General features: G+C 41.3%; 1 protein-coding gene across 1 annotated transcript in view; it reads right to left on the bottom strand.

Annotated features, from left to right (window-relative positions):
- The window catches only part of KIF26B (kinesin family member 26B), a 451375-nt gene that overhangs the window by 225412 nt on the left and 215200 nt on the right, over positions 1-10763 (bottom strand). Inside the window, exon 4 of the mRNA XM_012644360.1 lies at positions 8918-9084. Within this exon, the coding sequence (XP_012499814.1) occupies positions 8918-9084 (167 nt within the window). The remainder of the gene's footprint in view (positions 1-8917; positions 9085-10763) is intronic.

The raw sequence follows: 10763 nt of genomic DNA, 5'->3' as shown, positions 1-10763 counted from the left end.
ATAGAAAAAATTAGCTGGGCATGGTGGCGCATGCCTGTAGTCCCAGCTACTCGGGATGCTGAGGCAGGACGATCGCTTGAGCCCAGTTTGAGGTTGCTGTGAGCTAGGCTGACGCTGTGGCACTCTAGCCAGGGCAACAGAGCCAGACTCTGTCTCAAAAAAAAAAGAGCTAAAAGTGATAAAAGTTCTAGAAATTATTTCCCAAAACGACTCATTTCCACTGATTCCAAAGAAACAGATTTTATTATGTAAGTAGATTGTGTGCTATATGCACTTTTCCTGTCTACTGCTTTCCTCTAAATGCGGAGATGAAACAGTGTTTAAGTATTGCCAGTCCCCTACTAAAGCTATATTATTTTGAAGCAAATAAACTGCCTTTTTCTTACCTCAAAAATCTGCTAGCATTATCACAATTCAGAAAGGAACATTCCAAGTTTGGGTGTCCAAATAATTTCAAATATTCAGAGCCACAAAACTTTAATGACTCAATAGCGAGATGGAAAAACTGAAATCTAAACATAGAATCAGTGCGTATCAAATTATGACTTGACTTTAAAAAGTACATAATAATTACTCTGTTCCTTACTAATGCTGACAGAACACAAATGTTGCCTCAGCACACATTTCCTACGCAGCTCTCATAAATCTCATACATGAATTTGTTCCATGCACTCTACAGGACAGATGTAAGTTCCACACTTAAAAGCAATACTTATTCTGATTACTATATTATTTTATTTACTCTTTATTTACTCTTTACTCTCTCTTTCACTGTCAGTGTCATGACAATTCCAACTTGCTGTACTTGAGTCACTACCAAGTTACATGATAATAGGATTCTTAATGCTCCTCCCCTTCTTCCATTTTCCCTTCATTCTCTTTCTTACTGTTTGAGACCAGTTTTTCTAGGGCTACAAAACAAAAATGATGAAACACCTTGAAAAGATTTAGAAGTATGTAGCCACCTAACTGGAGCCCTCCTAGAATGCAGCTCCCTGAGGGTGAGTTTCTCTCCCTGTGGGTCACTGATGTTTTCAATCACAATGGTGTCTGGTTCACAATGGGTGAGGCTTTAGGAGCCAACTGGTCTTCAATTCCCGGTATAGGCAGTTTTTGCTCTCTGGGGCATGATGCCAGATCTTTACGATTGCCACAGAAGGCCTTGGTAGTCATTAGGCAGAACTAAAAAGTGCCACATAGATACACTGTAAAGATGGGCATGACAAAAGTCATCTACTCAACAGAGAATGTTGAGAATTCATTGGATTTTCGGCTGAGGACAGAACTTACTGCAAGTGCTACCCTAACATCACCTCTAAGGTTTAGAAGAAGTTTACAAAGTACTATCGCGTTTTCATTTAATCCTCACCATAATCCTAGATAGGACAATCTCCATTTAACAGAAGAAACTGAAGCTTAGAGAGAGGTTAAGTCGCTTGCTCAAAGTCAGAACGTCAATGACAGGCTGAGGCTTCAACCTTGGGCTACTCCCTATCTTTCTTTTTGCTTTATCCAATATCCATCTCCCCCCCAATACCCCCAACATCAGTAAAAACAGACACTACTCAAAATGTACAACAAGAACTAGAAAGCCTAACCCTGAGAGTATTCAACAAGAATCACTGGGATCTTGACCAGGTGCGGTGGATCATGCCTGTAATCCTAGCACTTTGGGAGGCTGAGGTGGGAGGATCACTTGAGTTCAGGAGTTCGAGACCAGCCTGAGCAAGAATAAGACCTTATGTCTACTAAAAATAGAAAAATTAGCCGGGCATCATGCACGCCCATAGTCCAGCTACTCAGGAGGCTGAGGCAAGAGGATCACTTGAGCCCAGGAGTTGGAGGTTGCAGTGAGCTATGATGATGCCATGGTACTCTACCTGGGGCAACCAAGTGAGACTCTTGTCTCAAAAAAATAAAAAGAATCACTGGGATCCTTCAGCCTCATTGAAATGGCTTTGCCTTCAAACATCCACACCAAGACATGAATTGGCTTTTCAACCCAGGCAAAGCTGTGCAAATGATTCCCAGATGTTGTGAGCTGATTGCCAACACCCCAACCAGCTATCAGTCAGACAAAGGACTTGTTTAATCAGAAAATGCCCCATTTGACACATTCCCTGCAGCAGGAGATGGGAAGAGGGCTGAGAACACTGGTGGTTTTCTTTAGTACAGATCACCAGCCCAGAATGGTGTGCGCTGAGCCATGAATGCCATTTCTGTTACAGTCTGTACACCCCAAAATAGAACAGTCCTGGGGGTTGCATATTGGATGTTAGGGTTATCTTTCTGAGGTGTTTTAGGATTTTTTTTTAACATAAGGGATAATAATGTAGATATTGAATTATGGCCACATTTTCTTCAGTACTTTCACTGTCTCTCATAAGCAATTCAGGACGTACTTCATGGAGCAAACACCTGAAACTTTCCTGGGGCCCTTGAAATCTGATGGCACTAAATATATACTTGGCTGCTGCTTAATGTTTTCCTTTCATATGGCAACTGAGGTGAGTTAAAGTGAAACTATACTCATGTAGCTATGATTCCTGAAAACTCACAACAATATACATGAGTAAGAGCCCCTTTTCCAAGAAGTCCATGGAGTCTTTTTAAGAAAAGTAAAGCTACGACCCGTCAGGAACAAACAAACAAGAAACCCAGAGGGTAGGGGTTTGGCTTCCAATCTAGGCCCTCGAAGATCTCTGCCCTGACACTGCTTAGCCACCAGGGAAGGACGCAGGAATGGCTGGAGTAACATGAACCCAGACTTTGCGTGCCACTGAGAAAGAGATGCCCTCTCTGCAGATAGAGCCCCACGGGAGGCAGCTCAGCTGGGCCAGCACAGTGGTGGCTGGATTTAAGGCCCTCTCACCCCTACAATTGGATGTCCCTGTTCCGTGAGCAAATGGCACAATTATGCATGTTGGCCATGACCACAAGTGTCCCATAGGAAGCTCAATGGTAGCCTTGCCTCGGTGGGAAGCCATGAAATAGGGAGGCAGAGCTGGAATGGGGGGAAAAGGGGAAAGAACAGACACCAATTAAGAATGAGACCCTGGTGAGGTAGTGGTGGTGGTGGGGAAACGAGGGTAGGCACCATATGCTCAGTGAAAACAAGAAATGGAAATAATAATAATGATAACACAGACAAGCTCTGTAATATTACCCCTAAAAGCTCTGAGGCTTTTTTTTTTGGGTAGAGGTATCATTCTATCCTAATGGACACAGTGCTGGAAATTAACTGTCCCAAGCTCTAAAACTGGAGGCAGAAACTATGCCCTGTCTCTCCATAGCAAATTGATGCCCAAGAGTTGGATCTTGTGCACCCGGCTCCATTTTTCTCCTCCTAGATCACTGGAGATCAATTGTGGCGTGTTTAGGATAGTTTTTCTCTGTAATGTTGTTGATGTATCTATAATGGGAAGATGCAAGCATCCCTAAAGAGAACTGTACCTGACAGAAGGACAAAAGAAGTGTGAGCAGTTCCACACTCCTTCTCATCCTTCTTTGACTTACTAAACTCCTAGCATATAACCAAGTACCACTGTTACGTGTTAAGTGCCCAGGGACTAAAGAAAGCCTTCACTGTACAAGATTATATATGAAAAAGCATTTGCTGGAACCAGCACAACAAGGTGCTATTTGAGTTGGCTGTCAGCAAGAACGTGGAAATGATAGTCATCATCCCAGTAATAGCTGGCATGTATGTATATACATCCCATATGGTGGCACTAAGAGCACTAAGAGCAGGCCACACGGGGGGTTGACAAGAGGAGCCATGTGGTTCTGCAGGCAGGGCCTTGGAGCCGGGGATCAGACCTCTCTGTTTAGCTTATTCTCTGACCCCAGGACCCGAGCAGGTCTTGGTTTTAATGCCACAGCAACCTCTAGACTCAAGGGGATACTGGTCACATCAGTCATAAAAGTCAGTGACACACTCGAAAGGCTTGGAGAACACTGCTAGGTAATGCAAGGAGCTGTTTAAAAACAAAGATCGAAGAAATAGCACAAGAGATGGAGATGGACAGAAAACATAACATCTCTGAGAAAAGAATGAGTTTGGACAACAGCAAGGAGGTGGAGGAGTTGGTGGGAGGAAATAATGAACACTTGGCGAGTGAGAAAGAGAAGAAAGCAGAGCACATGGGCAATACAAAATGGATTTGAGGCCAATGTTATATGGAAGTGAACATCAAGATTTACCCAGAAAATTCCAAACCCAGGACATACATATTTTTAATCAATAGTAAAAAATCATGTAAAGTCAGACTTTTCCCAAGGAGGGTCAATAAGGGGTAGGAAGAGAGGGCCCGCAGACGGTGAGCCGGATTTAAGACCCACTCACCCATACAGGTGGATGCCCAGCATCCGAGTACAACATGTGGCATGCCACATTGCACACACCATCAATTTATGCAATTTTTATTAACTAAAAAAATTTTGAAAAAGGCTAATATCACAGAGAAGGGGGAGAGGGAGAGAAAGAGAAGCTCTAACTAATGTGATGAACCCAATAATGAGCAAACATATTCTGGAACATGGATTTGAAGGTAGTGAGTAATCTGAAGTCATCAGAACCCATGAAAACAGAATGGAAAGGCATTTACTTCCATGAAGAAAATAGGAAAAATTTCAATAAAAGCCACTGATAATCAAAAATGCCCTTAACATGATTTTGCTTGAAAATTTCATTTGAATTTGGTAGAAAGGATCAAAACTAAACATAAAAGCTGTAAACAATTGACCAGTGGAACAGAAATTAGAACCCAAATATAAAACCATCCTCAAATAGCCATCTAATCATTGACAAAGCAGACAAAAACATACACTGGGGAAAAGAATCCTTATTCAATAAATGGTGTTGGGAAAACTGGATAGCCACATGTAGAAGACTTAAACAGGATCCACACCTTTCTCCTCTCACAAAAGTCAACTCATGGTGGGTAACAGAGTTAAACCTAAGATGTTGAAACTATTAGAATTCTAGAAGAAAATATTGGAAAAACTCTTAAAGACATTGGCCTAGGCAAAGAATTTATGAAGAAGACCCCAAAGGCAATCACAGCAACAACCAAAATAAATAAATGGGACCTGATCAGATTAAAAAGCTTCTGCACAGCCAAAAAACTGTCACGAGAGCAAAAAGACAACCTACAGAATGGGAGAAAATTTTTGCATGCTACACATCCGATAAAGGGCTGATAACTAGAATCTATTTAGAACTCAGGAAAATGGGCAAGAAAAAATCAAACAACCCTATCAAAAAGTGTGCAAAGGACATGAACAGAAACTTTTCAAAAGAAGACAGCATAATGGCCAAAAAACATGAAAAAATGCTCAACATCTCTGATTATCAGGGAAATGCAAATCAAAACCACAATGAGATATCATTTATCTCCAGTGAGAATGGCCTTTATCAAAAAGTCCCAAAACGACAAATGTTGGCATGGATGCGGAGAGATAGGAACACTCATACCCTGCTGATGCGACTGCAAACTAGTACAACCTCTGTGGAAAGCAATATGGAGATACCTCAAAGAGATACAAGTAGATCTACCATTTGATCCAGCAATCCCATTACTGGCATCTACCCAAAAGAACAAAAGACATTCTATAAAAAAGACACCTGCACTCGAATGTTTATAGCAGCACAATTCACAATTGCAAAGATGTGGAAACAACCCAAGTGCCCATTAATCCATAAGTAGATTAATAAAATGTGGTATATGTATACCATGGAGTACTATTCAGCTATAAGAAACAATGGTGATATAGCATCTCTTGTATTTTCCTGGGTAGAGCTGGAACCCATTCTACTAAGTGAAGTATCCCAAGAATGGAAAAATAATGACCACATGTACTCACCATCAAATTGGTTTTAACTGATCAACAACTAAGTGCACATATAGGAATAACATTTATCGGGCATTGGGCAGATGGGAGTGGGGAGGAGTGGATGAGTATATACAAACATAATGAGTGCAATGAACACCGTCTGGGGGATGGACACGCTTGAAGCTCTGACTGGGGGTGGGGGAGCAAGGGCAATATACACACTCTAAACATTTGTACCCCCATAATATGCTGAAATTAAAAAAAAGCTGTAAACAAAAAATATTCCAATTAGAAGTGATGTCTGAAGGCAGAACAGAAAGTCCACGTGCTCACTAACTCCACAGAGCCGGCCACACCCATTCTGCCAAAACTCAAAATTGTCTTTGAAAGGCTCGTGTAATCACCGGCAATTTTCACCATTTGTCAAACACTTGCTCTCAATGTAGAATGAAAATCCTCCAGAGGCTCATTTTCTCCATAAATAAAAAAAAAAAAAAACCACAATCTTTAATGGTTATTTGGGAAAGAAAAATCAATATGAAGATGTAGAATCATCCAATAGTTTCATTTTATTTTCCAGGGTTCAATTCTATGCATAATCCAAAATCGGCTCACTGCTCTTCAAATACAAATGAAGATTCCCTTGCTTCTACCTACAAAGCTAGGGTTTTACCCAAGAGTTTTTATTGGGTTTCATGTACTTCATGTTATAAGGTGAAGTACATAATTAAGCAAATCTTTATTCAAAGTGAACAGTCAACAAATGGGAAAATCTAATCACACCTTCCTTCACCACTTCCTATTAATGGGAAAATCACGCAAAGGAGAGTCCCCCGTTCTTTATGTTCAAAGCCAACACAAGATAGTGAACTAACTTGAGGATCAATTTTGCCAATCCCTTTTTGGGTCCACTGTTATTTTTTCAAGAAAAAGTCTTTTTCCAAATAATAGGGTACTGAAATTCTTAAGCAAGGACAGCTACTAAGATGCTATTTAAAGATATAAAGAAATTTTGGCAAGAGAGGCATGAAAGGACAGGACAGGTGCTTTGGGCTCCATCCTTCTCTATAGCAGTGCTTCTCAAACTGTCTGCAGTGAAGGACCACTTTTCCTTTTATTTCTAATTACACACAAAATACAAGCCCCAATTTTTTATTCTTAGATTCAACAGATAGAAAGTTATTCTGTCAACAGATGTTCCTAAATGGTTCCTCTCAATTTCTACACTTATCCCAGACCAGTAACTGTATGTGGACCAGCATCAGTCTATAGACCACACCTGGAGTGACATTGTCCAAAGGTATCATTGCTTATTCAGAATTGGAATTCTTTTTATAGATGCTGAATCTGAGACGCAACAAGGTCCACCCAGACCTCTACCATAGTTCTGAAAAGCAAACATTTAAAATGAAAGTCTCATTCCACAATATATACATATTTCAAAATACATTGTATACCATAAACATATATAATTTTTGTTAGTCAATCAACAAATTTTTTAAAAGGAGAAAAGTAGACATCTGTAACACTCAATAAATTGGGTTTTTTTGTTCTTGTTCTACTCATCAAACAATTGCATGGCCCAATGTGTTTTATAAGCAATGATCATCAGTTCATGATTATGGTGAAAAAATCCTATAATCAAGTGTCTCATTTCCTCCCCCCAAATGGTGTGAACATGACCTCCCAGGGATCCTGGGTTCCCTGCTCAATAGTCTGGGACAACACAGAGATTCCATGTGCAGATGGAGCTAACACAATGGCCCCCGTTGTTGGGTGGCCAGCGTATACATATTTCCTGCTACTTCCCACACATTTCAGTTGGCCGCAGAGTTCAGAAGACAATAAACATGGCACCAAAGTACAATCAGACCCTCAAAGCCAATCTTTCAACAAACCCCATGTGCTGCCTTTATGGTACCTTAACCCAGGATATTAGCTCTCTGTTCCTGCTCTCCTAATCAGAGTACCTTCCTCATATTTATGTTTTGAATCTTACCATTCAAAAGGATAACAAGAAAAGCCATACAGTATTCCTTCTTAGCGACATACTAGCTAACTCCATATGGAATTAACATTTGTACAGTACTTTATAATTTTCAATCATCTTATTTTAATCTTCGCAGCAACCCTGCAGAGTAGGTGTTATCCTGATTTTATGATGTGGAAACTGAGGCAGAGCTGGAACTTGAACCTATCGAGGCTTCTAATTTCATGTCTGGTGCTACTGTACTTACTCTGTGTTCTACTTCCTTAGGAGCTTGTGAATGCTAGGTAGAGAAAGTTTCCTAAGGTTAAGTTCCAAGTATCAAATAAAAAATGAGTCAGAGAGAAAAAAGTAGAGGAATCTGGTTTCTATTTCTGGCTTTGCTATTAACTAACTCATAGCTGAACTTGCCTGGTCCTCAGTTTCCTCATTCATAAAATAAGGAGATGGAATTAGACAATCCCTGAAGTTCTTTCCTGCTCAGCTGTTCCTTGTCTCCTGCTCTGTCTCTGCCATGTTGCTAAAATTAGGCAGAAAACATTGTTGAAATACCTTTCTTTTTTGTTCCTTGTGTTTTTTAAGTTTCCAAGACTAGCTGAATAGTATTTGATCACTATCCAGCTAGTCTGTCAAGAAGGAAAAAGAAATTTTCATCTATTTGATAGTTTTTAAGCAGTTCATTTTTTGTAAAGAGAAGATAAATCTAGAAACACCAGCCACAGCACTGCACCTCCAAAAGTCCTCATCCTGAGGAGGACCATCTTTAGAGCCATGTAAACTTAGAGCAGTGGTTCTCGACCCCAGGGACATTTGACAATGTCTGGAGACATTTTTGGTAGTCACATCTGGAGAAGGCATCTAGTGGGTAGAGACCAAGGGTGCTGCTACACATCCTACAACACACAGCACAGTCCCCACAACAAAGTTAGCTGGTCCAAAATGTCAACAGGGCCAACGTGGAGAAACCCTGTCTTAAAGAGTGAAGTCAAAGAATGGCCCAAAACTCTTTGCAGTGTTTTAGTTGAACTGGTCCACGTGAGAGGCTAAGCAGACGGGCTCATCTGAAAGAAACACGGATCGGAACCCCTCTCTTACCGTGCAAAGAAGGAGGCGGCCACCGAGGCGCCTGTGGAAGTCTCGCTGGCCACGCATGAGCCTTGGGAGGCTGGGATGCTGCTGGCGGAAGGCTTATCTGCATTGTAGCGGTTCAGCGCTGCTTCTGTCAGCCCCTCCCGGCCACTCTCTGTCATCAGCTGAGAGATCTGAGAAGGAAAATGGATACTGGCTCATTACTTGTGGCCATTGCATTTCCGGACCCCTGACAGCCAAAAGTACGGGGAAGGGGGAGGAAGGCAAGAGGAAATAGGTTTACATCCCACCTGCATTCAGTACTTGGGGGTGCTTAGGCTTCTAGAAGGCTATTTTTCAGCATTTTAGCTGGGAATCTCCTCATTTTCATTAAAAATAATGGAATAAAATTACCCCCTGACATTGTAAGTTTTGATTATGTCTGAGTCTCCCCTCCATTTGAAGGGGAAAGCATGAACCATTATCGACACACTTTTTGCAGCCCAAGACCAGAACGGTAACATCAGCTAATGCTGGTTTCTTAACAGGAATGGCCCCAAATGCTCTCAAATGGAGGAGTGGGGCAAAGGTGTGGTTTTATGAAGGGAGAAGTAAGCCTGCTAATGAAGAACATAAGGAATTAAACAAAATACTACAGTATTTGGTAGCGGTGCTTTGCCACGGCAAGTCAGCAACACGGGCAACTTAGAGAAGTGAATAAAAATAGATAGAGCCATCATGAATTACCAACGGTTTTTCTGAAGTGTCTAGATCATTTCAACAGACTTCATTTTCCCACTGGTTCATTAAGATAAATGGCTTCTATTTTATTTGAAATGATTGCCTTTATATCGGAAGTTCTAGTGGACGGGGCTGAGTCCATTTTGCCTAAATCTGCATAATGAGCTATGAAGAACTATACTTCCGGGAAAAATGAGAATCTTGTGTAGAAAGAGACTTTTGGAAAGTGCTAATCCCATGACAAATTTAATACTTAGGCAGGCAAAGTCTAAGTGTGCTATTTGGAAAACCGGTTACTTTAAAACTTCAGTCTGTGCAAAAGGGGAAAATGTTATGTTAAAAAATAAATAAATAAATAAACTTCGGTTCAAAAAATGTTACCAGCCTGCTAAAACCCCTAATTGCTAACTGGAAAATGTTTCTAATCACCTAGAAAATACAAGTGCAATGAAGCAAAGATCCGGAACAGTTTCCACTTTGTAACTGAGCAGGCCAGTAAGCTAGTGAGAGAATCCCATTTGTTAACCTTTGAACATAAAAACATTTGTACTTTTCATTATTAGCAGAATAGCCATTACTCCGAGTCCCATTGACTTGAAATTTTGCTCTGCTTAAATTCATGCTCTCACTCGGAAAGGCTTGGCATTATTCAGCTGAAATTCTGCCAACACACACTTTCTTATCCTCATTCATTCAACACACAGTAAGGAAACTTGACCCAAGTAAGAGAAACCGGAGAGAAGGCAGCAAAAGCAGCTGATGGCCTGAAGGACATTCCCTGCCGACTCTGCAGAGAGCCCACGCCCCTCTCCCTGGGCTTCCTCTCCTGCCCGTGGGGTGCGGGCTCCCCTCCACCGGCTGCTACTGTCCCAGAGGAATGAGGTAGGAAGAGGGGACAACTGAAACAACCTGGGAGCTGAGGACGTGACCGTGTGCACTGTTGTCCCCGCTAAACAGTAATTGTGAAGCTCCACATGGTACATATCATGCCATCTTGGACAATGTCCAAACACAGAACATAACCCAAAATTCACAGCATCATTTTTTTTCATCAAGAAGCTACAGTCTACAAGACACATCTGACTGCGACACACAATGACATTTGAAGAAAGCCAGTGAGCCAGTAAATGAA

The sequence above is a fragment of the Propithecus coquereli genome, unplaced genomic scaffold, assembly GCF_000956105.1.
Source record: "Propithecus coquereli isolate 6110/MARCELLA unplaced genomic scaffold, Pcoq_1.0 Scaffold210, whole genome shotgun sequence".
In the NCBI taxonomy this organism is placed as follows: Eukaryota; Metazoa; Chordata; class Mammalia; order Primates; family Indriidae; genus Propithecus; species Propithecus coquereli.
This window is presented reverse-complemented; position numbering and strand designations above follow the sequence as displayed.